The 27,132-nt window shown below is 41.0% G+C and overlaps 2 protein-coding genes across 4 annotated transcripts in view; both read right to left on the bottom strand.

Moving 5' to 3' along the window:
• Window positions 1-8,172: 8,172 nt before the first annotated feature.
• On the bottom strand, window positions 8,173-17,716 carry cdh26.1 (cadherin 26, tandem duplicate 1). 2 transcript variants are annotated; one of them, XM_030117899.1, is made up of 19 exons: window positions 17,668-17,716; window positions 15,903-15,956; window positions 15,718-15,810; window positions 15,362-15,508; window positions 15,128-15,275; window positions 14,804-14,973; window positions 14,579-14,707; window positions 14,292-14,477; window positions 13,900-14,168; window positions 13,546-13,691; window positions 13,233-13,457; window positions 12,919-13,140; window positions 12,621-12,739; window positions 12,459-12,533; window positions 10,611-10,670; window positions 10,374-10,451; window positions 9,943-9,984; window positions 9,789-9,863; window positions 8,173-9,641 (listed from the first exon to the last, which is right to left on the bottom strand). In XM_030117899.1, exons 1-19 carry the CDS (start codon window positions 17,692-17,694, stop codon window positions 9,423-9,425), a joined length of 2,484 nt encoding a protein of 827 aa, XP_029973759.1. In that variant the 5' UTR covers window positions 17,695-17,716; the 3' UTR covers window positions 8,173-9,422. The 2 variants fall into 2 exon arrangements, with proteins under 2 accessions (XP_029973759.1, XP_029973760.1); XM_030117900.1 differs by having other exon boundaries at window positions 9,789-9,860.
• Window positions 17,717-23,353: 5,637 nt separating this feature from the next.
• LOC115407543 (dysbindin-like) overlaps window positions 23,354-27,132 on the bottom strand; it is an 18,706-nt gene continuing 14,927 nt past the window's right edge. The window contains exons 2-4 of one of the 2 annotated variants that reach the window (XM_030117915.1): window positions 24,509-24,658; window positions 24,274-24,423; window positions 23,354-23,815 (exon numbers count right to left, since the gene is read on the bottom strand). In XM_030117915.1, the coding sequence (XP_029973775.1) occupies window positions 23,520-23,815; window positions 24,274-24,423; window positions 24,509-24,658 (596 nt within the window). In that variant the 3' untranslated portion in view covers window positions 23,354-23,519. The remainder of the gene's footprint in view (window positions 23,816-24,273; window positions 24,424-24,508; window positions 24,659-27,132) is intronic. The other variant, XM_030117914.1, reaches the window with a different exon arrangement.

Below are 27,132 nucleotides of genomic sequence, written 5' to 3'. Positions count from 1 at the left end.
ACAGGACCGCAGATCTTAAGCATAATTGCTGACTCCTGAAGAAGAGGAGTCTCATGTGTCATCCTTAATTATGCGAAAACGGAGGATGAAGTTGTCTCTCCACCAACAACCGGGGCCATTCAGCCTAGGGTTCAGACTGAGATCTGTTCTCGCAGGGCTGATGGACTGAGAGCCTCGTATTTTGATTTTATTGCTAGTATGAGGCCTTCTTCGCTGTCTGATCATCTTCAATCAAATAAAAGAATCTGTGCTGAGACTTAGAGGTTTCAAGCATCCTTTTTTCATTTCAAACCCAGTCTCAACAAAACACACGACTCAAATTGCTACAATATAAATGGATAACAAGGGTCTATATGACCCCGGAAAAACTAAGTCGTATATCAAACAATATTCCAGATGTTTGCACGAAATGCCAAGTTGATAAAAGAACTCTTATTTACTGTTTATGGGAATGCCCAAATATACAGAAGTTTTGGAATGATATTATAAACTGTTTGTCTGAAATATTTAAGGTTAAAATACCTTTATGTGCCAAACTCTGTATTCTGGGAATATATCCTGTCGGTTTCCCACAAGACAGGAATCAGACAAAACTACTGGACTTTGGACTGTTACACGCCAGGAGAGCGATTGCTCTGAACTGGAGGAGTATGGATGCACCTTCTACAAAGATATGGATAAAGGAACTGTCAGAGTGCCTTGGGCTGGAAAGACTAACATACATTGCGAAAGGTTAAATTAAGGAATTTACACAACTGTGGGAGCATTATATGAACCTAATAACATAATAGTTAACCTAATAACATCAAGAAAATAGGGTAATATGGTACCTTTTAATCATGCTTTTGCTTTCTTTTTATTGTTCTGATGTACATCCCTATTTACAATTTAGAGGCAAGAATATAAGTATCTATGGGGATGTATGTATAGTAAGTATGGACGCATATCATTATATTTATTCAATATTTTTTCTTTTATTATTACTTTGTCTTATCTTTACTATGGTATATGAATGGTGTTGGAGACCCTGTGTGTGTGTGTGTGTGTGTGTGTGTGTGTGTGTGTGTGTGTGTGTGTGTGTGTGTGTGTGTGTGTGTGTGTGTGTGTGTGTGTGTGTGTGTGTGTGTGTGAAAGTGTGGTATTGTGCTCCAGGGCATGCCTGCGCGCGCACCTTGAACTACGGAAGCCGCGGCAGACCAAGCAACACGCTTGTGCCCTTTCAGCAGGACACCGAATTCAAAGCTTTAAAACAGTAGCCAATCACTTTTGTGATTGTCCACAGCTCGGTCACTCACAGCAGAATATAAACAGTGGAACTTCTTCTACGCTTGCTATTTAGAAAAGTAGTCGCTGAATGCGCGCAAGCGTGTTGCTTGGTCTGCTGCGGCTTCTGTAGTTCAGGGTGCGCGCGCAGACATACACTGGAGCAGTATGAAAGCGCACTGTTTAGGCTCTTAAAATATACTAAATTACCTCATTAAGAATTAATTATGGACGTTACGCGCTCAGGACACTTGGATTACAGCGGACGAGCAGTATGAAGGAAAATGGGCACGTTTTTGTGGACTTTATGGACCGTTTTTTCTGTCGGGCTCTGTCGGTCCCTGTTTGTTGACAACGAAAGTCCCCAAACATCTCCAACTGCATTTGAAACATCAAAAAACTGCTCCAGAGTGTTTCTCAGCATGAGGGTGAGTAGAAAATGAGGCCAAATCGTTTTTTGGGTGGAGTATTCCTTTAAGATTTCTGAGACTTTGTAGAGTCCTGGTGTTCCTCAGGGATTACTGTAAATCAGTTACCCCTTGCCCTTGACTGGAGCACGTAAGAGGGAACTCATAGACTGGCCACCTATCTTTTATTTGTTTTTGAATCATTCAATGGTCTCGCCCCGTCTTAGCTCTCTCAGCTGCTTTCACCACTACACGGTGCCTCAGGTCAGCTGATCAGCTGCTCCTGGAGGTACCGATGTCCAGACGGAAGCTCAGAGGGGACAGAGCTTTTTATGTCACTGCCACAAAGTAGTGGAATGAGCTGCCAATGCTGTCAGACAGGCCCTGTCACTGTCTAATTTTTACTCTTTGACTTTAACCCAGTTTGAGACTCTGCTGTTTTATTGTCACCATTTCATTGTTTTGTTTAACTGTATTTTTGTTTTATTGCTTGCACACTAGCTTTTAGGTTTTCTTGTCTATTCACAGTATGTCTAGCACTTTGTTGCAAAGGTGCTGTTGCTTTATGAATAAAGTTGAGTTGAGAAGGGGTCCTTTTGACGGGATTGGTGAAAGCCTATAGCCAATGATCTTAAAGACGTCTGTAGTTCTCTGAATCACTGTGCTTCTGTGCACACTGCAAGCACAACCCAGCTGGTTGTCTATAAAAAGGACACATTTATCTTCACTTACCAGGAAATCCTCAAGGTGAATATTGTCCATAATCCATGTGTAAAAACCCAGTCCAAAGTATATCCGGCTTTGTGTGCAGGCCCAGAAACATGTTGAATAAAATTAAATGACTCAGTTCACTCTTCTTCTCTTGGCCTTTAAACCCCTAGAGGGGCATAGGCCATCCACAACATTCCGCCAGCGTCCACGGTCCTGGGCGATTCGCTCCAACTTCCTCCAGGTGTAGCCGGTCTGCTTGGTGTCTGCCTCCAGGTCTCTTCTCCAGGTGTTCTTTGGTCGGCCTCTCTTTCTCTTCCCCTGAGGATTCCAGGTCAAGGCCTGTCGTGTAATGTTTGTTGATGGTTTCCTCAGGGTATGCCCTATCCATTGCCATCTTCTCCTCCTGATCTCTTCTTCTGCTGGCACTTGGTTCTTTCCCAGAGATCTGCATTACTGATGGTATTTGGCCAGTGGATCTTTAGAATTCTCTGCTCAGTTCAGAATTCAAGAGAAAGAGGCAGGAGGAGGAGGAGGCGGAGGACAAGCCATCACCGATACTAATGCTAAACCAACTGATAACGCTGTTGAATGAGCCTCATCGTTTGGCAATTTTTATATCTCAAATGACCTAAATATTAGATTGCAATGCGCCGCTGTCTACGCTGCAATTTCAAATAAAGAACGTATAAAATTAACACACAACAGGAAATCAGATTTTCTATTTTCCATGCATAATTTCAAAAAGAAATTCTTTCTTTGTGTTCATTTCATTCCTAATTAAGACACTCTGATGAGAATTGCTTTACTTTATGGGCTTAAAACTATCCTGACGTGCAAAAAACTGAATTTTAAACATGCAATTCAAAATGTGAATAATCGGGACTAACTTAGGAAATTCTGCCATTATTCATGATTAAAAAATTATCTTTTGACAGCCTTAAAGCTCGTGTCCGGAGTTTTGAAAGAGAGAGGGTTTTTTTTAATCCAATGTCTCGAGGTTCCGCCCTCCCTCTGCTTTCACGAGCGACCAAGCCACGCCCCTTTAATTGTGCACGCGAATTATCTGTCGGGTGAAAATGAGAGCCTCCGAGTCCTACAGCATCCTACACGTTTAGCTGTTTACGGTGGATGTTCAGCAGACAGTGGATATATCCGAGGTAAGCGGGCCGGTTGCTGCGGAGCTAACTCACCTCTGCCTGGGCGAGCTGCCGTGCTCTCTGGCTGCGTGCACACTTTGATTGACAACACGAGAATGCGGAAGCTCGAAATCTATTGGCTGAAGCTGACCGGCACTTTTTCGGATAACATGGGGGTCTATGAGATGAAGGCAGGGCTCATAAATAAATTTTTATATTGCTTTATGCTAATATTATATTGTAGTATCGAACCAGACTGACACATTTAAGCTCTGTTGAAAAATGATACATACGTTGGAAATGAACGGAAACTCCGGACACGAGCTTTAATAAAACCTTTTCCAACTAGGTTGAAAGATTGATTGAAAACTCACTAAAATCTGACAGGAAGGGGCCAGAGTAGTCTCAGTGAGTTGAAAAGAGGGAAATGTCTCAGTTCTGATTAACCAGCTGTCAAAATGATGTTTTAGACTAAAGTCCTCCAGACAGCCTCAGTGTGTTTATGGAGCTACAGTCTGAGGTTCAGAGTTTATTTATAAATATTCAGAAAATGTCTGCCGGGTTTCAGTGATGGATTAAAAAGTCCAAGCTTTCTCTCATGAATAGGTGCTGAAGATGAAAAGGTTTGTTGTTAATGGAGCTCATATTTAGCCAACCCAGAGGTCCACGGGGCTCCCAAAGATATTAAATACTTTTCATAGACTGCCAAGAGGAAGTCGACATTCAGTTTCCTTTGAACCAGAGTCGTCTTTTATCATTCTTCATTTCGGACAGCTGATAAGTCACTCACGAAGAACCCACCTAAATTTATTAGCATGAAGAATCTGTCAGATATGTGTGTTGAGCCAGCGGGGAGGGAGTGACTGGATGGACTGCAGCCAGTGTCAGGCCCCATGGTGGATGACTCTTTGCATCAGAGGCCTGCAGTGTCAACAGCGTTGACGCCCTTCACCTGTTGGCATAATGAAATCGCTTCTAGAGAGCGGCAACTCCCTGTGTGGGAGATCAAAGATCTGCTTGTTCGTTGGAAGTTCTGTTGGGTGAAAACCTTTTGAGAGTGTTGCTTCTAATGCATTAAGGCACCAGATACAACTAAAAGATTACAGGTATCTTTAGAGACCCAATATATTAATACATTTAAAAAAAATGTCTTCTTTTGCTGAATTTCTTAAATTTTCAAATCAAACTTTGTTTTTCTCTGATTAATTTAGACCTCATTGATAATCTCTTTATACACCGTATTTTCTGCATTATAAGGCTCACTGAATTTAATAGGCGCACAGTCAATGAATGGCTTTTATTAAAAAAAATTCATATATGGGGCGCAGCGCATTTTAAGGCGCATAGGATGTATAGAATAGTATGAGCGAGATACATATTGGCGATCTAGGTGGTTACATTCTCGGATGAAAAGTGTGAGTAAAGCGACATATCAAAGCCAGTTTGACAGAGGATCGCTCCTCTTCACGGATATGCAGCTCAGAGCGCGGCCACGACTGGTCTATCTCGCTTGGTCACCGGGGTTCAGCCAGCTGCGGTCTCCTGAGTGAAGTCCTCCACCGACAGCTCAGCCGCAGCCGGCGTCCCGGCGGGTGGGCTGCCGGGTGGGGATGGCCGCTCCCGGCGTTCCGGTGGCTGGACGCAGGGTGGAGGCGGCTGCTCCCGGCGTCCCAGTGGGTGGGCTGCCGGGCGGGGGCGGCCGCTCCCGGCGTCCCGGTGGCTGGACGTTGGGCGGGGGTGGCTGCTCTCGGCGTGGCAGCGTGCAGGCTGCCGCCCGGCGTCCAGCTGCTCCCCACGTCGGCCGACTGTGCAGCCGCGCCGTGCTCCGTGGTTGGGAGACTGGAGGACAGTTGTGTGATTGTGGTGACTGACAGGTTGGAGGTGGAGAATGTGCCTGAAGCTTCATGTTTGTTGTTCTGTTTGCACTGGCCAGCTTAGCAGCTTAGCAAGCAGGGGTTGTTTGCTCATGTGATCAGGGTGATTACCGTAATTCCCGCAAAAAAGGCACATCGGATTGTAAGGCGCTCTGTAGGGTTTTGAGAAAATTACAGGCTTTTTTTGTGCCCCTTATAGTGCAGAAAATACGGTACTAGCATGTCTTGTTTAGATCAGAATGAGGTGTGTCATTGTGTGTTTTCTACTCCCTGCTGGATACTGAAACAGATGCAAATTTGGTTTTTCTGCATCATGAAAGTAAAATAGAATAAAACCATACTTTATTTATCTTCTGTGGGAAATGATTTGTCAGCATTTGACCCATCTCATCCACGATTAACCGGATCTGTACATGCTTGGAGCGGTGGGCTGCCATGATGTGGCACTTGGAGAGCAGTGGGGATGGGCAACTACGGCAAGAAACCCGAGGAAAATTTGCACTTTCATCTTGGGATGACGAGAAAGAAGTTGGAGATGATGCATCAGGCAGTATAGTTTGATCAGTTTGCCTGCTGCTGTCCAGATTTCAGACCTTTGGGTGATGAGTCGTTTGTTGCATGATTAGCTTCTTACTGATGCAAACTGTTGGCAGTAGGATTCAAACCTGCAAAACAAGAGCCCAATTGTACTTCTTTGTATCAGAAGTTCATGCAGTGTGCAAAGAACAATTTTCCACTTTTGGGCTGGATCCAGGTGGAGAGTTGAAAGGTTGTATGAAACCAATCTGAAAGAAAACACACGTGTGTGTGTGTGTGTGTGTGTGTGTGTGTGTGTGTGTGTGTGTGTGTGTGTGTGTGTGCGTGCTGTGTTTGTTTTGGATAATAAGCATGGCTGTCAAACAAGTTCAGGCTTTATGATTTACATATGTCACATTTTCTGCCACACCTTAACTACACGTGACATCGAGCCAATTTCACATATTCAGAAAGAGAAAAACAAGCAGTGTCTTCTGTTCACAGACTCACAAACAAATGTTCCTCAGCTCAGTTTGAACCGTAGTCCTTAGATTAGGCTTTTTTGGGGGGGAGTAGCATAAATTGCAATCCCAGTTCTCACACATTTCAAAGTTCAGGTGATACTTTTGGATTGTGTTCACATATTGCCGCTTCTACTTGAATTTTACTTATATTGTGATTTATTTTGGAGCACTTGTTGTTTTCTAAGGCAGAGGTTGAAGCTCCCAGACACTTTAAAAGGTGTTGGACCTGAATGCCTCTGTGATTTACCAGTGGAACATGAAACGTCCAGACCCCTGAGTTCATCAGAAAGAGGTTTACTCAGTGTTCCCAGAGTCTGATAAAACAAGGTGAAGCAGTTTTAGTTTCTCTGCTCCTCACCTGTAGAACAAACTTCCAGAAAGCCGGAGGACTGCTGACACACTCGCTTCTTTCACATCCGGCCTTCAGGCTTTCCATCAAACAACAGCTCTCATTTATTTTATTACCTCTATTTTCATAGATAATACTTTTTCTTACCACCCTTTTTCTGCCCTTTTTTTAATGTATTTACTTAAAGCTCTGTGAATTTCCTTCTGTCAGAATATATAAATTTGCCCAAACATCAAATATTGACAGTTTGGTTTATTTTTTTCAGTCAAAAAAAAATACTCTGAGTTGTTTAATAATATTATGTTCTATTGAATCCTTGAAGTCCTTTTTTTTGTTTTTAGTTGTTCTTCGTTTTGTTGAATGTCATTTCTCCTCTTATTGATTCCTGAGGATCTCTTCATAAAACCTAATGGATGGAGTTGGCGTTATGATACACACACATATTCAAACTGAAAACTGCAAGGTTGGCAAGCTCATCTTAAAAATGGAGCCATCTACTTCATCTACCAACTTAATCAGACTGTGGTTATGCTCAAAGGTCAATTTTTATTTTAGATACTGTGACTAATTTTGACCACAACGACCAAAAACGGTGTGAAGTTACAGTTTTTGAGGCATGGAGACTGAATTTACCATACTGGACTCTGTATTTGGTTTAAAAATTCAATTTAGCTGAAATGAAACTGTGTCAAGGAGCTGACATTTAAGATTGCAATTTTAATTGTCAGTTCACATTTTGTTACTTCATCCCTTTATAAAGTGATCAAGTTCACCACAAACACATATCTGTTCAAATACATTTGCAACTGCAATGACTGCAATTTATTTGATTGATAAAATTTTACATTAAGACAAAATTTGCAAAGTGTTCAAATAAAAAAAAAAAACAATATGTAGTGGTATAAAAAGTACATTGCTGAGTCCGTATCACTGCATTCCCAGATCATCCACAAAAAGACACAAACAGTATTTTGTCAGATTAATGTTATGGTCGCTGCTGGTGAACGATTTCTTTCACCTGTTGATTTTTATTGACTTTGATGACCAGCAGGAAAAACCTGTCAGACAGATATTAAATCTTAAACGTTCCCCTCTATAAAACATCCTGGTTTCTACAAGTCAGCTTGATCATATTTCATAAAAATACTGTCCTGACTTAACCCCCAGAGATTAAGTCAATCTGCTGTGAAGTTCCAACAATCAGTGTTTTATCAGCAGTAGAATGAAGCGTTAAAAAAACTAAACACACCCACTGAAGGTAAAGAGAGTTCAATTGAAATCCATCGGAGTGTGACGGGGTGTCCAGAGCATGAACTGCATCTCCAAGTCAGCAAAAGCGTAGTCATAGTGCCAATGTGCATTTGGGCTTAAAACACATATTTTAGTCCAAATTGTCACAGAAAAGCTAACAAAAAAAAAAAGAAAAGAAAGAAAGAAAGACAATCCAGCTTGTGTAGGTTGTTACCTCTCCATTAATCTTGTCAGATGAGTCCAAAAGTTGAGTCAGTTCCTCTGGGCCAATTCCAATGAAGTCATTTTCATCAATCAATCAGTTGAATAAAAACATTCCCAACTGTATCAAACAATGTTGTTGTTGATAACTGCAGCAAGTCTGGTTGCATAACACTGAAACCACTAATTAGTTTTCTGTTATTGTTAGTTTTGGTGGTTGTGTGTGCCGTTCACACGGGATCTGTGAAGAATTGCATTCGCAGCGCTGCGAAATGGAAACGGTCTAAAGCTGCATTGTGCTCTTCTTACACAAACACGTATTTCTTTTCTACCCACGCCTGAAAGATTGATCTTTGACCTGTAGGAAGAGGCAGATCGCAGAGACCCGCTCTGGTATATTTCCCTGATACAACATTCCCATAAAATAATATGTCATACTTCATACAAAAAGTAATTAATAATAAAGAAAACTACATTCCTCTTTTTTTTTTTTTTGTTTTTGCAGTTCTGTAATTAAGAAATGCTCATGATAGAAACTAATATTGACTATGTTTTTTAAAAAAAAAATAAATTCTAAGTAGTTTGTTTAAACATTTGCGACCTCCATCATTGTTCAGAGGACAGTTTGGTAAATGTAATAGCCTCAGCTTGGAGAATAGAACATATTCCAAATTTGATAATATCCTTGACCTTTTATCAATGACACAGTGTAGCCATCGAGGACAGTGCATTATTTTATACAGTAATTTTATTTCTTTATTTCAAACTGATAATTTGTGGAGCTGGAGGTTGTTATTTGAGCAGCTTCTGTTTCACCTTCTAATCTTCTTTTGGGTGAAATGTTTGTAGGAATCTTAAGCGTGTTTTCCCTTCTCACAAAATCCTAGTATCACGTTTTACAACTACTGAACGCCACACTTGAAATATATGCTTAGCTTAGTATTCCCTCACAATAGGGGCTCTACTGCAAGCTGGTGGTGTGGTGAAGTACCTGCTGCATCTGCACTATTGCAGTCAACCGTTGGACTTATATAACAGAGCTGTTTCAGTGTTGATGTTGAAGTTACTCTTTTTTTTTTTTTTTTTATCCAGATAAACTAGCGGTAATTCAAAACTCGTTGCTCCAGAATTTAGGCGCATGCAAAACGACATGACAATTTAGAAAGCATACGTACATTCCAGTGGTGGGTTTAAACTTGTATGTTTTTTTCCTTAACTGTCTCTTGGCAGATCTTTCCAAGGGTCTTGAACTTTGATCCCAAATCATCCAGAAACTGCAGGTCGTCGTCCAGGTTGACGAGCGACAGCTCGTCCAGCGACTGGCACCTGCTGCCTTGGCCCTCGTAGGCGAACTTGGAGAATCGATCCACGGACACTTCTCCTTTGACTCCATCCACCAAATAAAGTCTCTGGAGATTTAGAAATTTCAGAATTACATTTTTTTCTCTCGAAAGGCTGTCACATAACAATACGAAGAGGGGCTTCAAATTGTGCACTGACGGGCACAGGCCAGGGGTTTCTCTACCCATGCTTGAACAGATGTGAGCCTCTCTTACCCTTTCAATTTGATCTGCCACCTGTTGATTGGACTGCAGGCTGAGAGAGCGGCGATACTGTGACGAGCCGCCCTGCTGAACAGATAGTGAGGTTTAAATATCATAAAAACTTCAAGGCTTTGGTTAGTGCTTTACAAATCTGAACACTACTTACATTGTAGGTCCTGGAGGTCCTGGAAGTGCCCCATGTGGAGTACTAAACCACAGAAAACAAGCAAACTGTCAGTTTGAGCTTATCTGACTTTACCTGGATGGTGCACAATAAGGTAGATTTAGGTTAATGTAATCATATTTTTTAACTCTGCATCCAGATTCCTTCTATGTATCTCTAAAATAGACAACTTTGACTGCAGCATAACAGAATTGTGCTAAAACATTTGAATTTTAACATTTCTAAAGCTATTAACTCACAAGTAGCATGGGAAAATAATATGTTCACAATTGCTGTGCCTCATTAAAATGAAATAAATTGAAGTGGAGCACCCTCTTGTGGTTAACAGTGCAATTAACTGAGGCCTCAGTTTGGCATCCAAAAGGAATGCTGCAGTAACGTACAATGCTGCTGCTGCAGCTGAAGTCACTCACCATGCCGTGCATCTGTTGGCTGTTGTGGCTTCTGAAAGTATCTCTTTGATTATATGCGCCCATTGATTGCAAGTTGAGCTGTGGGTGATAAAAAGAAGTGATTGAGTGTGGTTCACGTCATAAAATTAAATATCAAAGGGGAACGTCTGTGTATTTCAAGTCTCGCCGAGTCAAGATTTTGAATCAGCACAATAACTTCAGCATTCAGAAGTGAACATTGAAACATTTCTCACTCACTGTGGTAAACTCAGAGTTGTACCCGTCGACCTCAGTCATTCCCTGGGCCGCCTCAGTCGTCTGTTTGAACAGAACAAATTGATGAAGGGGGAACAAAAAAAACCCAAAGCAAACTGTATGAATAATTGAAGTGTTTTCATACAGTTGAAGCTGACACTGTGTGGCGAAGCTCATATAAATCATACGGGGTGAGGATCGGTGAGAAATGAAAGGCTTTGAATTGTTTGCTTTTCTGTACAACTTCACAAGCAATCTTGACCTTTGACAAGCAAGAAAAATCTTCTGGAGGTATGGCATTGACAAGACCTGGACAACCTGACATGAACTGAGGAAACGTACCTCATGCCACTCATCTTTAGCCTCATAAACCAGCCCCGCCCACTCCAAAATCCAAATGTGGATGTGGAGTGGGCGGGGCTGGTTTACGAGGCTAACTGATCTTCTCTCTCATGTGGCTTTTTCCAGCACAGAGGCAGATTAATACATGAAGGTATTTGATGTACAGCCTGGTAGCATTAAATTCCACTGCATGACCTACTTATTACACAATCCTGAATGCACTGTGTAATTTATCACATTATATGCCAACCTGCTTGTCATGTGGCATGACCTAAATCTCAGTTTGATAATTTCTTATTATATAGAAATGTTAAAATCATCTTCAAGATGGTAGATATCTTTCTGTTGAAAAAACTGAATAACTAACTAGAACAGTTTCAGTCTTAACATCTGCGGCATTTTGTCTGCTGATATTTTAATATAGGACATGAAATCCATGGTCTAAATTGTTTCTTGGATTATACTTCAAGCTGGAGGGTGGAGGACATTCTGGATCTTCTTGTTTCAGTAAAGCCTTAAATCTTAATTGTTTTTCTCTTTGTCATGAGGCTGATGAGTATAATAACGCCAGGACTTCAGACCGCAGTGGAATTACATTAACAATGAGCTCTGGAAACTTTTTACTTCCTCCAAGAGAAGAAGAAACAAATAAAGAAAGCATACTTCATTAATCCCCTTGAGGGAATTCCTTTCTCCGGATTTACCCGTCTTATTTTTTTGGATAGTCGGCACCCGATTTCCGAATACTTCGAGGAGTTGATGGAGGTCACAGTGGGGACCTGTCTTCTTCTTTGGGATCCGCTTCTCTAACCTCTAGAAAACCACTGCACCAAAAGGTTACTCGAAACTTAATATTTCAGGGACTTTTACTCCAAATGTGTTTTTATTCAGTTACTTTTTAAGTCCACACCTTCCCTAATGTGTTAACACTCAGAGTCTTGCGGGTAATTTTTTTATTCCTTTATTGCCAAAGGCATTCTTGAAGCTATTTTTTTTCTAATGACAGGCAATTAGTTATCATTGAACCAGATCATTGTCTAATGGAGGAGTGACTCATTAATCCTGAACTAACCCAGCCGTCTTGACAAGTAACATTATCATTATTTATGGTAAATGGACTACACTTATTTACCCGTATCCCCAGGAATAGCAATTTATCACCAGCCTCAAACACTAGCGCAGTATTGCAGGACCGGTCTTTTGCATGGTTGTGTTATTCTCAGCAGTTTTTTTTTCTCCCTGTTTATTCCAACGCCATCTGATTTTATTTTTGCCGTTTCTCAGGTAACCGTAACATTAAGATCATCAGTCGTCTTCCTGCAAATATTTGTTATGATGACTTCTGAACTGAATGCGCGAGTCGTCCATTAGGCGCATCACTGGAAGTAACGCAGCAGCAGCGCCCACAAATAACTGGCTACTTTATATTTGCAGTAAATAACATAGTAACTCCACTACTGGCAACGTCTTGTTTGACACAACAGAACCCAGTGTTGAGAGAGGGCATACCCGTATGGTGGCCTGCTTGATTCCCTCCGTCACATTCACGTCACTTATGGGTGTCCGAATCAGAGTGGGTTCAGCCTGGCACCGAGAAACAAAAAATAAATCCAAAGGTTTACATATTATTGTTTTTATATCCCACCTGTGAACACAAAGTGACCTTCTGACCTTGCATGCGGCGCCGCCTCCCTCCTGGTTGTACTTGATGAGAGTCTGGTTGCCTTCGTCAACTTCCATGTATTCAAATGTCTTCTTTCCAGCGTCACACTTGAAAACAAGTAGCAGTACTGCGGATGGATGTGAAACTGAATTAAGTATACGACATGTTTAACTGAACTGCAGTATAATTTGTAATCTATTAACAATCTAATACTGTTTTAAATGATGAGACAGTTGGCAACAGTTGTGTAATTTTAGTCTGGGAGCGTTGTTTGCTGATCAGAGGGTCACTGATCTCCGTACTCACACAAAAACAAAAGCAGTCCTGCACAAAGCAGTCCGATGGCAGCAGGTCCAAGACTGGTTGTGACTGGCAGTTTGCTACGACAGACGTTGTTTTCTCCACATTCACACAACATGACGTTCAGAGTCCGTTCTCCGGCTTGGTTCTGCTGGTCTTGAATGAGCAGGGGTATGGTGTAGTTACCGTAAGCAAGCTCCTTCAAGCTGATGAGGCCGCACGCCATCCCTGAAGGAAGGTGTAAATCGACACGTGAAGCACCTGAAATACTTAAAGCCGATGTTTCTCTCAGTGAGTTGGCGTCACAGGAGTTTACGAACCGAAGGAAGGGCTTAGTTTCCAGGTCTCTTTCAGGGCTTCGTCCCCGATGGTGAAGGTGAACGGCCCGCTGTAAGGAGATTGGTCTGCGTCCTCGGCAGGCACCATGACTTTGTTATCCTTGTTCCCACACAGGATGATGGTGTCGTTGACCAGCTGGGGCTTGTTGTCATTGATATCCTTCAGGTGAATCTGGACCGTGCACGTAGCCGTGCCCGGAGGCTCACCTGTCAAGAGGACAAAGCATCAGCTCATTTTTAGACACGTTTTGTGAACCAAAGATCCAGCATGTCTCTCATGACAGCTTTCTCATACCATCGTCAATGGCTGCAATGACAACTGGGTAGACGTTGTTTTCGTTGACAAAGGGGGACTCCCTGTCCATCCTCTTGATTGTTGTGATTTTGCCAGTTGCCTTATCAACGGTCACCCATCCAGCAGGATCATCGAACAGCTCATATCTGCTCACAGAACGGAATCAGTAAAAATGTGAAGCACTGGCCGTTTCTGACGGAAGGTCATGCGATTAGTAAAACCAGGACTGCACAAAGGTGTTAACACACAAAGACATATAATGTAAGATCTTGATGGTACTATAACACAGTGTTTTGGGTTTTCAGGTAATTTTCCATCATCCCTGTTGTTTAACTCAGACATGTTTTATCCCACCTGATGTTTGTGGAGTCCTCATCGTGAACCTCTGGAGTGAACAGCAGTTGTCCAGGTTCCTCTTCCTCCTGAACGTACACGTGGTACGTCTCTCTCTTGAATGACGGTGGGTCGTTGGAATCGATCATCGTCATTTCAATCGTGACCGAATCTGCTTTTGGAAGCATCTGTGTACTGACTGGTTTTCCATCTTTGCAAATAAATAAGGGCTCAACGTTTTCTACTCCAATCTCCAGGTTTTCCAGACTTGTTTGTTGATAATTCTTCCCCTGAAATTAATGTACAAGTTTAGTTTTTACTTATATAACTTCTCTTTCTTGTGTTTGTAATGAAAATTTGTTGGACTAAATGAGGAAGTAACGCTACTCCGAGAGCAGAAAAATCAGGGTTACCGTGACAACACTCAGAATGCCTTCATTGGTTACTGGATCAGTTTCAATTTTGAACGCCCCGTCCTCGTTCCCGCTGATGAAGAAGTACTTGGCTCGCCAGCCGTCAGTGTTTGGGGTGTCTTTGTCTTCTACTGACACTCTCAGAATATCATCTTTGGCCATCATTTCCTGGGCCTCGCCCTTGTACTTCAGAGGCAAAAGAAATTTTTAAAAATCAACATTATGAATCTGCTGCACAACCAGTTCAAATACTGTATATAAAAGATTAATAACAGCAAAGTGCGTACCTTCCTTTCTTTGAATGTTGGCGCGTGAGTGTTAGAGTCCTTAATATTAATGATAGCAAGAGCAGTGGAGGAAAGTTGTGGCTTTCCGTGATCTTTTGCTTCAATGATAATTTCATATTTCTTTTGTTTCTGAAATACATATTAAAAACTGATGTTTTAGATCATTTGGATTATCTGCATGTATTGCCATGATTTAGATAAGTCATGAAGTCACCGCCGCCGTACATCGTAGTCAAAACATCCTGTGAAGGCGAGTTGGGCCATTTTGCCATGGAGCTGATCCGCCTCGATCTTTGGCTCCAGAGGTGTTTGTGAATGCACTTTGATGCTAAATTCAGAGTTGGGTGTGTTGACCTCATCAATGTCTGATGCATACAGCTGCACTGGCAAATATCCTGTGAGAAGGTGAAGGAAATCAGAGGGAACAGGTTTGTTAGCAGGAGGCAGGATATCAGATAAATCCCCGGTGTCTGGTGATTGTTTCTCATTTCACTAAAGTGTGATACCCAGTGGCTGAATGCAGATAATTCAAAATGAGCGTTTACTCACCCTCTGGCATGTTTTCCTTCACGTCGACTTCGATTTCTGGGTTTTGAAACTTAGGTGCGTTGTCATTTATGTCGACTACGTCAATATCGAAGGATAGTTCTTTGTCAATTGGAATGCCAGTTTCTCTTTCCAAGACTTCAAATTTAATCTGTAGATCATATTATTACATTAAAAAAAGAATCGTTTAAAACTTGAAACTGTATAAACTTTTTGTGAGTAGAACCGCTCACTCACGTGGTATGTTTCTTTTGTCTCTCTGTCGACAGCCTCGTGTGCGTAGACGTCTCCACTTGTTTCATTTATACTGAAAATACCCTCGTTCACTCCATCCCCGCTTATTTGGAACCTGAAGTTTTTCCCCGGAGTCTTGTCGTTAAACATCTGGTTGAAACAGTAAAAGCTGAAAGTTAGATTTTTTTTTCCACGTATACGTATATATATATATGTATATGTATATATATATGTGTGTGTGTGTGTGTATATATATATATATATATATATATATACATATATATACATTCATATTGGTACGAATATTTTGCTGATGTGGTCAGTCTATTTTTTTTTTTTTTTGGTTCTGTTTTTTTCACCGTTGAAATAATGACTGGGTAGACTTCCTCTTTTTCCTCCACCAGTTCGATTGTCGACAAGACCCATCGTCTTTTGGAACGCGACAAGAGACCCTGATATAGCATCAAAAAGAGAGAGAGAGAAAAAAGAATTCTGAATACTGTTTTTGAAAAAACATTTCACTTGGAAAACAAAAATCAGTTACCTCCCGAGCATGTGTGCTGGAATCAAACCACATTGCCGAGGCTGCAGCTTCAACCTACACACAGTGAGGACAAACAAGAGTCAGGTGAACTTCATTCATTCATATCTTCTAGAAAAAGATGCGCTTCATTATACAGTTTTTTAATGAAAGTATTTTTAGTTGCAGTCATGATAGCGAATCGTTGGTTATTGGCATTGATTTGATTTGATCTTCGTTTCGACATGTTAAAGACACGAAGCAAACAATAAAAGAAAAAAATTATAGATAAGTTAAACAAGTGTAGGAAAGGTAATGAGGAGCGGTGCAATGGCAAAAAGAGATGAATCAAAAAGAGAGAACACAAATATGTCTGTTAAAGACAAGCAGAACCAGTGTTGGGAATGTTTCAGAGACCGAACTGAAACCTATAATAACGTGAGCGCCACCACGTCGCCACGAAGGCACAAACAATCAAATCTATTGAAGCTCTGAAATATAGCAGTGGTATTGAGGTACCATAGAAAAATAAAACAGTTTGAAATTCTGGATGTAGACTACAAGTGAGGCTTTATTGTTGTTTTGCACAGTTCAGGTAGCACAATACTGAAAAGAGGCCATGCAAAACAAGCTTACCAACAATGCCATTATTAGAACTTAATGGGGAGAATACTTGTGCTTCTCTTAACATGCATTAATCCTCCATCTTTCGTGGCCATTCTATTCATCTTAATGTGCAGATGTGGGCTGTAAAGCAGGGCGCACCCTGCCAGTCCATTCCAGCATTAACTCAAAGACACCGCTCATCACCCACACAAACATAAAGACATTTTAAAGCCACCAATTAATCGAACGAGCATGACATTGGACCGTGAGAGTAAGCTGAGAGTCCTCAGGAAAACCCGTGTGGTACAATAAGAACATGTAACTCACTTATCACAGCTCCACCCAAGTATGCTCATGTTAATGATTATATTTAATAGCAAGGTGAATAACCTACATACCAGAGGAGAATCTAAGATCCCAGCATAGGACACTTCGACTCATAGACAGAGTGAGATGAACGCGTGAATCAGCAATCCTGCGTTTGGAAGATGACCTGCTCTACCAAATCAGAATCATCCATCCACCCGTCTTCTATACCGTTTCATCCAGTGCAGGGTCAAAGGACGCTGCAGCCGACCCCAGATAACGATGGGCGAGGGGAGGATACACCCTGGACAGGTCATCAGTGTGTCACAGGGCATCCCCACTATCGTCTCCCTCGAAACGTTTCAAGTGCAGATGAGGATCGAAGTGAAACATCTTTATATTTCAAGGTCGACTCAGTCATCTATTTTAAGCCATATCTCTAAATGAAGCTTAAAAGCATAACAAACACCCAGCGTGTCATATAATTACAGAACATGCATTGAATTTCTATACATCAATTGATTTTAATTTATTAACTGTAGTAAACTAACAATCTGGCTTTGTATTGAAATTGTCCGTCTGCAACTCCCGTTTCCAGAACGTAATGCATAGAAGTGGTTCAGCTTCGTTTCTCTGTTCATTTCTGTTTTCCCCTGGGCCTCTGGAGCAAAGTCTTCACCGGTAACTAAAAGTCTCGTGCGTGTCGACCGTCTTGGTGAGCATTCCCAAAGTTACAGAAAACACACGAATGCAAGCATCTCAATTACTCTCCTGTGATAAGAACATTCAATATTTACTCTGAGAGTTATGATTAAACTGCACTTCTTCAAGAAATGGTCTTTAGCGGACTGATAGTACACGAACACCTGATGCCTACCAGCAGAAGCAGTGAAAGGATCCTCATCCTGCTCCTCCCTGAGCGATATCCTCCGAGGGAATGCTCCGAAAAAGGCAAAGGCAGCTAGAATATGAGAGCAGAAAGGACAAACCCACAATGCCTGCAGGCAGGTGACTGGCTGAGCTTGTCGTTGACAAAGAACTGTCTGTTTGCACACACACTGATGTGTAACGCGATACATTCAGCGAGAAGCGATTATGGATAGGATAGGATGAGACCATATACATATTTTTTTTTTTTTTAAATGCATGAATATAGCATGTAAGTGCATGTAGTTAATGTGATAGTTTGAAGTTTTACTCTTTAAGTTTTGTTGCAAACATGCTGCAGCTCAGTGGAACGTCCGCTCAGCTCTGGAGCTCAGGTTACCATTCTTTATTTACGTCCAACTTACAACATGAGAAAAAGGAGCTGTACTTAAAGATGTAGGGAGCATGATTGCTTCCCTGATTTCACTACAGCCGATTAAGAAAAGTATTTTAAACTCAACGACAAAGTCTGCCCAGCATTGAAACAGTCATATACACCCGGTACATTTTGTCCACTTTCACAAATTCCTGTTTAAATGCAATTAAATTGATGCTTATTTGTCCGAGTGTAGTGTTTCCTTTATCCCTTTATTTCATTTAAATGCCAAATGCGTCTAATCGGAAACTCTACTTTGATCCTTCAAAAGACATAAAACCACTTGATAACTCTCCACCTCTGTGTTTCCACTGTGCCAAGAGCAATATGCTTTGACAGCACCGGGTGATTCCTGTTATTCAGCTGCAATTCATTAAAGTAATTATTAGAAACCTGCGCCCATTATTAACAAGGATAAATGTCAATCGAATAAAAAGAGCGTGACGAGGCATCAGTGCAAAAATTGGTGACAAACATAGTAATTAAATCAAATCATTTTAGGGACATTTGAAATGTGTCAATAGTACTACGAAAGCTTGTCTGTAAATCAAGTTTCTTATATATGTAGGACAGGTGTATTGTGTTGCAAAAATTCCCCTCAAAAAAACAAAGTAGCTTGACAATGTTACCCAACCCAAGCTGCTGAAGGAATGTGTTTATAATTATGCGACAGTTACTTCTCACATCTTTTCATCACACCCAGCAAGTATAGCAAAGTGGTTTTTGCCTGCTGTAACACGACTGAATTTAAACACTTCAAGCTTGTGGCGAAGTGACTGTCGCGATCGTGTTCCTAAAAAATACCCAAAGAAAATCATTATTCAAAGAAATAATACAGTATAAACACATTTTGCACATTGACTTTCATATTTTGTACTAAATGCTTGATATTTTTTCTGATTTGAAATTGCAAACTTAGCAAAATGACTGCACTTTCAGTTTGTGTGTGTTTCAAATAAAGTATTTAAATGAGGGCTTTTTGTGTGTTTAACCATGTTTACATGCGTATGATCTGCTGGAAGAGCTACTGTTTGACTGTTTGCTTGTGTGAGTTAGACGAATTGATGAGGGAAGTTTTCAGACCTGCTATTTTAGGGTTACGGGAAGTAAATGTCAATTTTCGAGAAGGGCAGGGAGGGGGGTAACAACACACGTTTTTAGACTTTGCACATTAACGAATTCATTTCTCCCAGTACTTTACACTGGTCTGAAATACACACTTGATTTTGACGTGAGGTCCGACGTGCTAAATTAATTGTGTGTGTGCATGTGTGTGTGTTATTTAGCATGTCTGTCAGATGTGATTCTCCCTGCATCCCATTAGTAGATAAAGCCACGTATGTTCAGTAATAACTGAGCCAATATCTACGGAAGCGTAGAGCTCCCACTGTAAAGAAATGTTTTTCTGGGCTGGATCTTGTAAGGAGATACTTTTCTCCCTTTAACATGATCATTTTCACAGATTGGGACCAGACTCTTTAACGAAACATCATAGATACACAGCCGACTGTGCGACCTTTGCACAGGAATCATCTATAGATTGGAAACCTCTGGAAAAGTGATGATAGATTCTACACAGAAGAGCCTTTTTTATATCAAACGGAGCTTTGTAGCAGAATCAGCAGGAGACCAGTGAAAGCTGCATTGGTTTTAGTGACGCTGCAATGAATACAAATGATATTAGATATTTTAGTTGGGTCATTCTTCACTGTTGCGACAGTTGTGTATCTTGCAGAAGGTCTCCGCAGATTTCTTTGGTTTTGTGTTTTAAACAAACCAAAATGTCTCTTTAAAAGTTGTGACTGTGTGACTGTATGTCTTCTACTTCTGAGTGTGTGTGCAGAGCAAACACCCAAGGACGAGGCCGAGCTACGCATGCAGAAGCAACTTCTGTCATCCCGTGACATTACGTCATTCCGTCAATATGTCTGACATGCTCATTTGCCCTTCAGCAATTTTCAGGGTCCTACTGGTGCAGCTTTTTAACACCCGGCAATTCAAGAACCACTAATCCGTCTGATTCTATAAGTCTCTAAATCTGCCTCAGGTATGTCTTAACATGCAAAGGGACTGGAGAGCTCCTCCTTTAGATTTCACCTCGGGTTGAATTCATGACTGTCGTGCTGTGACTGTTCTGAAACTGGATGTACATTAATGTTGAACTTCTGTTAAGGTAATGGTTCATCGAGTTTCTGAACAAGCTTTCTATAAGGCGTTATTATCTGAGCTGAAGTGTGTCAGATCAGTAAGGAAGGCAGTTCTCACGTCACTTTATGTCAAAGAGATAAGTAAGGACAGGTTTTCATCACCATCTGTATGTTGCTACGCCCCTGCGAAGGGAGGGCTTCAGTTCCTGTGTACGAAGCACACATGCAAGATACAGATTTGACGACTTTGTTTTTCATGTTGTCAGACAGATGAGATCTTGAGGTTTGTTTACATCAACCAGATCATGACTTCAGGATCACATTACATGACCTTAAACTGGAGCTGCAGGGAAATCTGTGACTGAAAAATGACACAGTTGTAAGACATGAATGGAGACTCACCGTTCATACAAGCTTCAAGAAATGATTGATCACTAAAGATCGGTCTCAGAAAACAAAAACCATTGAAACCCTGATCAATGTAAGCTTCTGGGATTTACATTCATAAGATTTGAATAAAACTTTGACTACGCGGTCGCTTTTATTTAAAGAAGGTAACAAAGCAACACTGTTTGATAAAACCATGCTGTGAGATGTGAAGAACTCCAGTGTTCTGCAGGTGTAAAACTTTTTTTGGTTCTATCAGTACAACTCGGTAATTCTGAGCGTCGAGATGCAGCTGAGACTGTGTGGTGGTACATGTGAGGGGGGAAAAAAAAAACTGGCAGAACTGGAAAGATGAGTTTGCTGCAGTCAGTACGTCTCTGCGGGGTATGTGCTTGTTATATTGCATCTAAATGCTCTCTGTGGGAGAAGCTTTGGCTTGATAGCCAGCTCTGGATGTCTGACATGTAGAGTGAGTTTGTCAGTTGGATTCAAAGGACCGACTCAAGGTGTTGGAATGTGACAGCTTAAAAAAAAAAAAAAAAAACACTCACAAAGTGAGAAAGGCAACTCAAACAAACGCACAATTCATTCAGTGCAACAGGTGCACTGTCCATTTTAATGATGTTTTTTTTCTGTAACTGACATCATGACAATAAGACGTTGAAGCAGGAAAGAACACAGTGATTCCCACTGTGAAAAGGTCGTTATCAAAGTTGCTGCCAGCTTCACCCGAATACCACAACAAACGACCACACCCTCAGTCAAGTCTCCAAACAAATACACACGCATACCTTGCCATGTATTAACGCATAAATGTGTTTCGGCTGAGTCATTCACCCTCCATGTGAGCATAATTAACGACCTTTCACATCACATTTGCATTTAAGACAGTGAACTTCCGTTACAGCACAGCAGTAAAAGTCAAGAACAAGCTGTCACGCACTTACTAACACAAGATGAAGATGGTGCAAATAGTTTATACATGCATGCGGCGACAAAAAAAAAAAAATGAAAGAAGCAAGTTTTAGTCTTCTTATACCACTAGAACATGATACATGCCTTGAAACTGCATCATGGGTAATTTGAAGTCCATTCATTCAGTCACACTGAATTTGAATCAATCCCTGTTAGATAACAAACACATTCCCCAAAATTAATTCAACACAGTAGACAAGAAAGCCACAGGACAGGGTTGTGAATAGCTTGTTATAGTTTGAAATGAGCACATTGCAGTAAAATCCATCTAGATGCTGAAAATGCAGTGATTTATATCAAATGTTAGGATATTTGCTAATTCTATAGTTTAATCAAAATTTACCTGTGGTGTTTTTGTTTAGCTGTTGGAAACCGGTGGGTTTTTTTTGCAGCAGATAGATAAGAAAAGTTACTCTGAGGCAGTGAAAGTAGGAAAACTAGTGATTTCTGAACCAGGACATGTTTGAGCAGGAGGCTGTAATGCCTCATATATGTTGAACTGCCAAGAATTTTAACTGACAAGTGAGTGTCTGAACATTATAGATTTATTATGAAACACAAAGCTGTCTGCTATCCTTCTTTTCTCAAAACATCCTGATGAAATTTGGCAATATCAACAAATTTTGGAGGAAAAATTATTGGTTTGGAAAGTTTAAAAGTCAGGTATTCTTTAGTGTCATTTGTTTTAATTATGTATTATTTTCAGTATGAATAATTAATTAAAACTTTCAGTTGGCCAAAGTATGCTTCGACTTTACAGGCGGAGCACAACAGCTGCAGGTCAGGGTTTCACTCCTCCCTTTGCATAGTTTGAAAATTGCTGAAAGGTTGATGGGGTTCACGGGGGGAGGTGGGGCTGAGGACAGCGACGGGACTTACTGACTCACATGTGAGGGAAGCGATCCAGTGGGAAAGTTGTTAAAGCAAACCACGGATAGTCAGATGTGACCTCGGAAGATCTGGCTTGGTGGAAGCATCAGTGTGCAAAATGCTGGTGTTTTTGTTTTTGTTTTTGTTTTTTTAATCAACTCTCATGGCAATATGAAGAACACTGCCAGCACTGATGTGTTTGGTCCCAGACTCCCAGTGTATCATATAACAACACCAAACTAAAACTTTACAGATAAGCAACATGCTCCAATTTCTCTGTTCAATTTTGCCTGGTGTGGAATTTCTCCTGCAAAATTATGCTTAACTTGAAAAAGAAGTATTGGTTCACAGGGATTCTGAAATAGAGGACAGGATCCATTCCCTGTCCATTTTTATTCACCATTTCTATAAACTGCTTCATTTCTGATACTCTGAACTGTAATGTATATTTTTATGCAAATTACACATTTTAATGGCAGCAATAGGATCTCATTTAATCTGGTTATTGCAGATCTTTCACACTGCTTTTTGGAATATTGTTCATCAGTCAGCTATTGCACATTCTGCTCTTTATTTCTCGATATACTGTTGTGCAGTCTGTATTTCTGTTTCTTTCTTTCTTTTAGTGTCAGAACAGTTTTTGCGCTTGCAACAGGAAGAAATTGGAAGCTTTGGGACATGACCAGGGTGGGAACACTTCGTTCTCTGCTTCTTAAAAATGACAAGACATTAAGAAAAAAAGTTTTTCTCTTATTTCAACTTAAAAAAAGTCTTCTTTTTTTAATTGTATTGCAGTCAGTTTTAAATGCTTATGAACTATTTCTGAGTCAGTGCTTGGATTGTGTAGCTTTGTTTTTTTTTAAACAAGTTTCTGAAAAAGAGATGTGTTAAGTCACTTTTAGAAGAAAAAAATAAAACTATGTTGTAAAAGAAATCCTGAAAGGTCAAGACACATTCAACAGACTGGGTCAGTCATGCTTGGAAGTTCACCTGGAGGGACGTCATATAACAGAGAGAGAGAAAACCAAGGCTCTCTACAGAACAGAGTCAGTCTTTGTCGTGGTCAGCGGTGAGACATCTGTCCTTCTCGTCTTCCTCTTCTGTCTCTTCGTCTCTAGCTTGGGGGACGGAGGTCAGCAGCAGGGTGTCGGCGTGAACCTCTTCATCGTCCGACTGGATGACCGGCGTGTCGCCTCCTCCCGCGCTGGTGTCGCTGGAGCCGGACGAGCAGGAGGAGGTGCGAGACTGGGAGCCGCGGTAAACTTCGCTCTGCCGCTTCAGAGGCGCGCGCTCCCTGTACACCACCTCGGCGTCTTCGTTATCGTCCTCCTCATCCTCAGCCTCTGTAATCACAGGAGCTATTAAAACACGGTGGTGCCCACATTATCCACATCTGTACCCTCTTTATCTCACTTCAGTGCTCAAGCTTTATATGCAAATCACTTTTGCCACTGGTCTGATTGTGAAAGTGTGTCAACAGCGTGCCGGAATCACCCAGCCCAGTTTCAACAAGTCTAAACTGACAACACTGATAAGGAGGCCAAAACGATAAACAAGTATAACGAAGCTGCATATTTGCTTCACAGTGTCATCATATGTGACCTGAATTTCTGAACGATGGATATATGTCCTCAAGGTAGTTTGAATAAGAAATGATTATGTGCCTTTGAAATGTGCATGAATTCAGCTGAATGTGCCCACGTCAGGTACAAGTCCAAGCATGTGAAAATCGATCAGAATAATAGAATCAGGAGCGTAAGGTCACATTGAGAGTGACTTTTTTTTGCTCTGGGGCAAACACCTGGCAGCGGAGATACCAACGCTCCATCATCTGATCCTGAACCTGAGTTGAGAAACACATCGAGGGCCTCCTGATCCGATATGTCCATCAGGTCCATCTGCTCCAGGACGTCCACGTTCACCTCCATGGAGGAGATGCTGCCCATCGGGGCTGAAACACAGCAGCATCAGTTCGTTTCCTTTCTTTTTGCAGATTCATCTCCACCTTTTAAAACATGGAGGAGAGAGCGACTCACGTTTCCTGCTGTCAATCTGCAGGTGAGAGGAGGGTAAGTAGTTGTCCACATCGTGGTGGTACACCTCTTCGAAGAAGCGCTGGCGGTCCCTCAGCTTCAGGTGCTGAGCAGAGTCGTTGTCCAGCAGCCTCTGGGAGTTATCCGTCTCCGCTGTCGAGAAAACACAAAACAAACACTCGCTTCATGTGTGTTGGAGCAGAACCGTCTTATAAACCTAAACAAAATATGTGTGTCAGGAGGTGTGGTCAGAAGTTAAGTTCTGTATTCTGGCTCGCACTGGGAAATGGTTTAGCTCAGTGTTATCGGTTTAAAATACATCCGTAGACGACGTCGTCACTCTGGAATTATGCTGCATTTTTCTGCTCGGCAGGCAGTCCCGTTTGAGCGGCGCTTCATAGTTCAGAGTGATTTAAAGTCTTCAGTGATGATGGAGAAACGGCATGGCTGCTGCAGAACGGAACTGAGCTCCTGGAAGATCAGGATTGTAAATCTACTGGTTTTCTGGCTTTATACAGTATCTATATGCAGAGATGAGCTTCCAGAGCAGGGGTAGCCCACCACAGGGTCCAGTCTGGCCTTTTTTTACTTTAAGTCCTCAGCAAGATGCACCATTTTATTAAGGTGAGTAGACATAATGAATTAAACAGTCAACCTCAGCAAGACGTTTTACGTGAAAATATATTAATTATTGTATATTACATTTAGAATTAAATCTAAACATTGAAGGGGAATTTGTGAAGGCATGCGTGCCAAATCCTGCAGAAATCCTGAATGTTGGGAGGGAGCAGAAAAACCTAAGCAGGTAGGAATTAAGATTTATTTTATTTAAGTTCAGTCTGATTAAAACTGAATTTTAGAAAGTGCTTGTGAACTTTCTGAAAATGTCCTTGATCCAAATCTAATGGAGATATCGGAAATTGACGTTAGTTATTAATTATTCTATTGCCTTTTACTGTGATTTTTACTTTTACAAAACTACTTATAACCAAGTTTTTTTTTTAGTTATTTATTTATTTTTTTACAGGACTTAATTTGAATTTTTCTGGAACTGTATTTAAACAGAAGCTGACCTTTACAATTTTGGATGGAAATATTATAATATAATAGTGACGCAGAACAGGGCACTTCACCTCTGTTGACTCTTTTTCATTTATTCACCATCACGTCAAATAAAAGCATAAAAAAAAAAAGATTAATTAAAAAAGTAGATGGCAGTTGTTTTTAAGAGTTTGCCAAGGACTTAAGAAGGATGACATTCTCATCAAGCCGACTAGATGTTCGTTGTAGGCTTGATGAATTTTAAGACACGGGGGACAAGTCTGGTCTTTCCCTGGAGTTCCCTGCAGGCTTTCACATGATGCCGACTGTCACATCTCCAATCAATGCTGTTACTCCAGCAGCGCTTCAAATTAAAGTGAGTCACTGCAGCAAACGGCGGGTTGCACCTGGAATAAAATCGGTTGAATTTTTACGAATGGCAATTAATTTTTACAACTTTAATTTACCTCCAAAAAAAAACAGCAGGGCAACAGGTTGGAAATTCAAAATAATTTATTATTTTTTAAGAAAGAATTAATTAGTCTTTGATCTAAAAATTGTGTGATGATATTTTTGATTTATTTCTTAAAGTATCTTCTATTAAGAAAAACATATTCAGATAGTGATCTGTGATGAACACGAAAAGATTTAGCGAAAAACCAAGAATTTTACCGAATATCAGAAATTGATCTTTCAATAACAATAAAAAGGAACAAATATTGCTAAGTGTGGGAGTATTTAAAGGACGGTTCACATTTGAAGAAAATCAAGGAAAATTAATGATCAGAAAATGATTTTTTTGTGCAAACAATGAGACTCCATCCTTGAAGTTTCATGTGAATTTCCCCAAATAATTTTCCCCTCACTTTGACATGTAATGACAGAAAAGAAGGTTAATAATTAAACGAAATATGTTTCTCTGTGTAATGTGTGAACGGCAGCAAGATGAAATGATTTACAGCTTTTGAAGTCTCCGTTTGATTTTAAAATCAGACAAAAACACGGTCGTTTACGTATTGCGTGTGACTTATTTTCCCACAACGCCGCTGTCCCAGAGCGCATTCATGACGGGTGACGGACCACCGGGGAAAGCGGCTTGAGTGAAAGCGCTTTGGTGCCCGTTTACACTTGTCTTTACGGCTCGCCACATGTAATCTGATCACTCGAAACGAGTGTTAATGTCATGTGTAAACGGGGGCACAGCGCTGGAGAAACGACCTCAAGATGGAGTCTCGGTTAAAGCATATTGAGGTCGAAAATGATGGGACAGTAATGGAAACCAAGGGGACAAGGGCGATCAAGGTGATTAACACCAGCAGAATTGACAGCGACAGCGATCCAAAGCGAGTGAAAGTTGGGTTGGGTCCCATTGTTTTATCTTGTCACACCCTGTTTATTATTGCCTCAGGTGACGAGTCTGGAGGTGTCTTCATTACTATGATTGATGGTGAAGTTTGTTTTGTTTTCCTGAGTGAGAAAGTGATCCGTTGTGTTTGTAAAACATCAGTCAATAACATTCTTGTGCAAGTTGGTGAACAGGGCTGCACTCGTCTCAAAGTGATAAAAAATTAATCAGGTCACATATG

The sequence above is a fragment of the Salarias fasciatus genome, chromosome 20 (genome assembly GCF_902148845.1).
Source record: "Salarias fasciatus chromosome 20, fSalaFa1.1, whole genome shotgun sequence".
Lineage (NCBI taxonomy): Eukaryota > Metazoa > Chordata > Actinopteri > Blenniiformes > Blenniidae > Salarias > Salarias fasciatus.
This window is presented reverse-complemented; position numbering and strand designations above follow the sequence as displayed.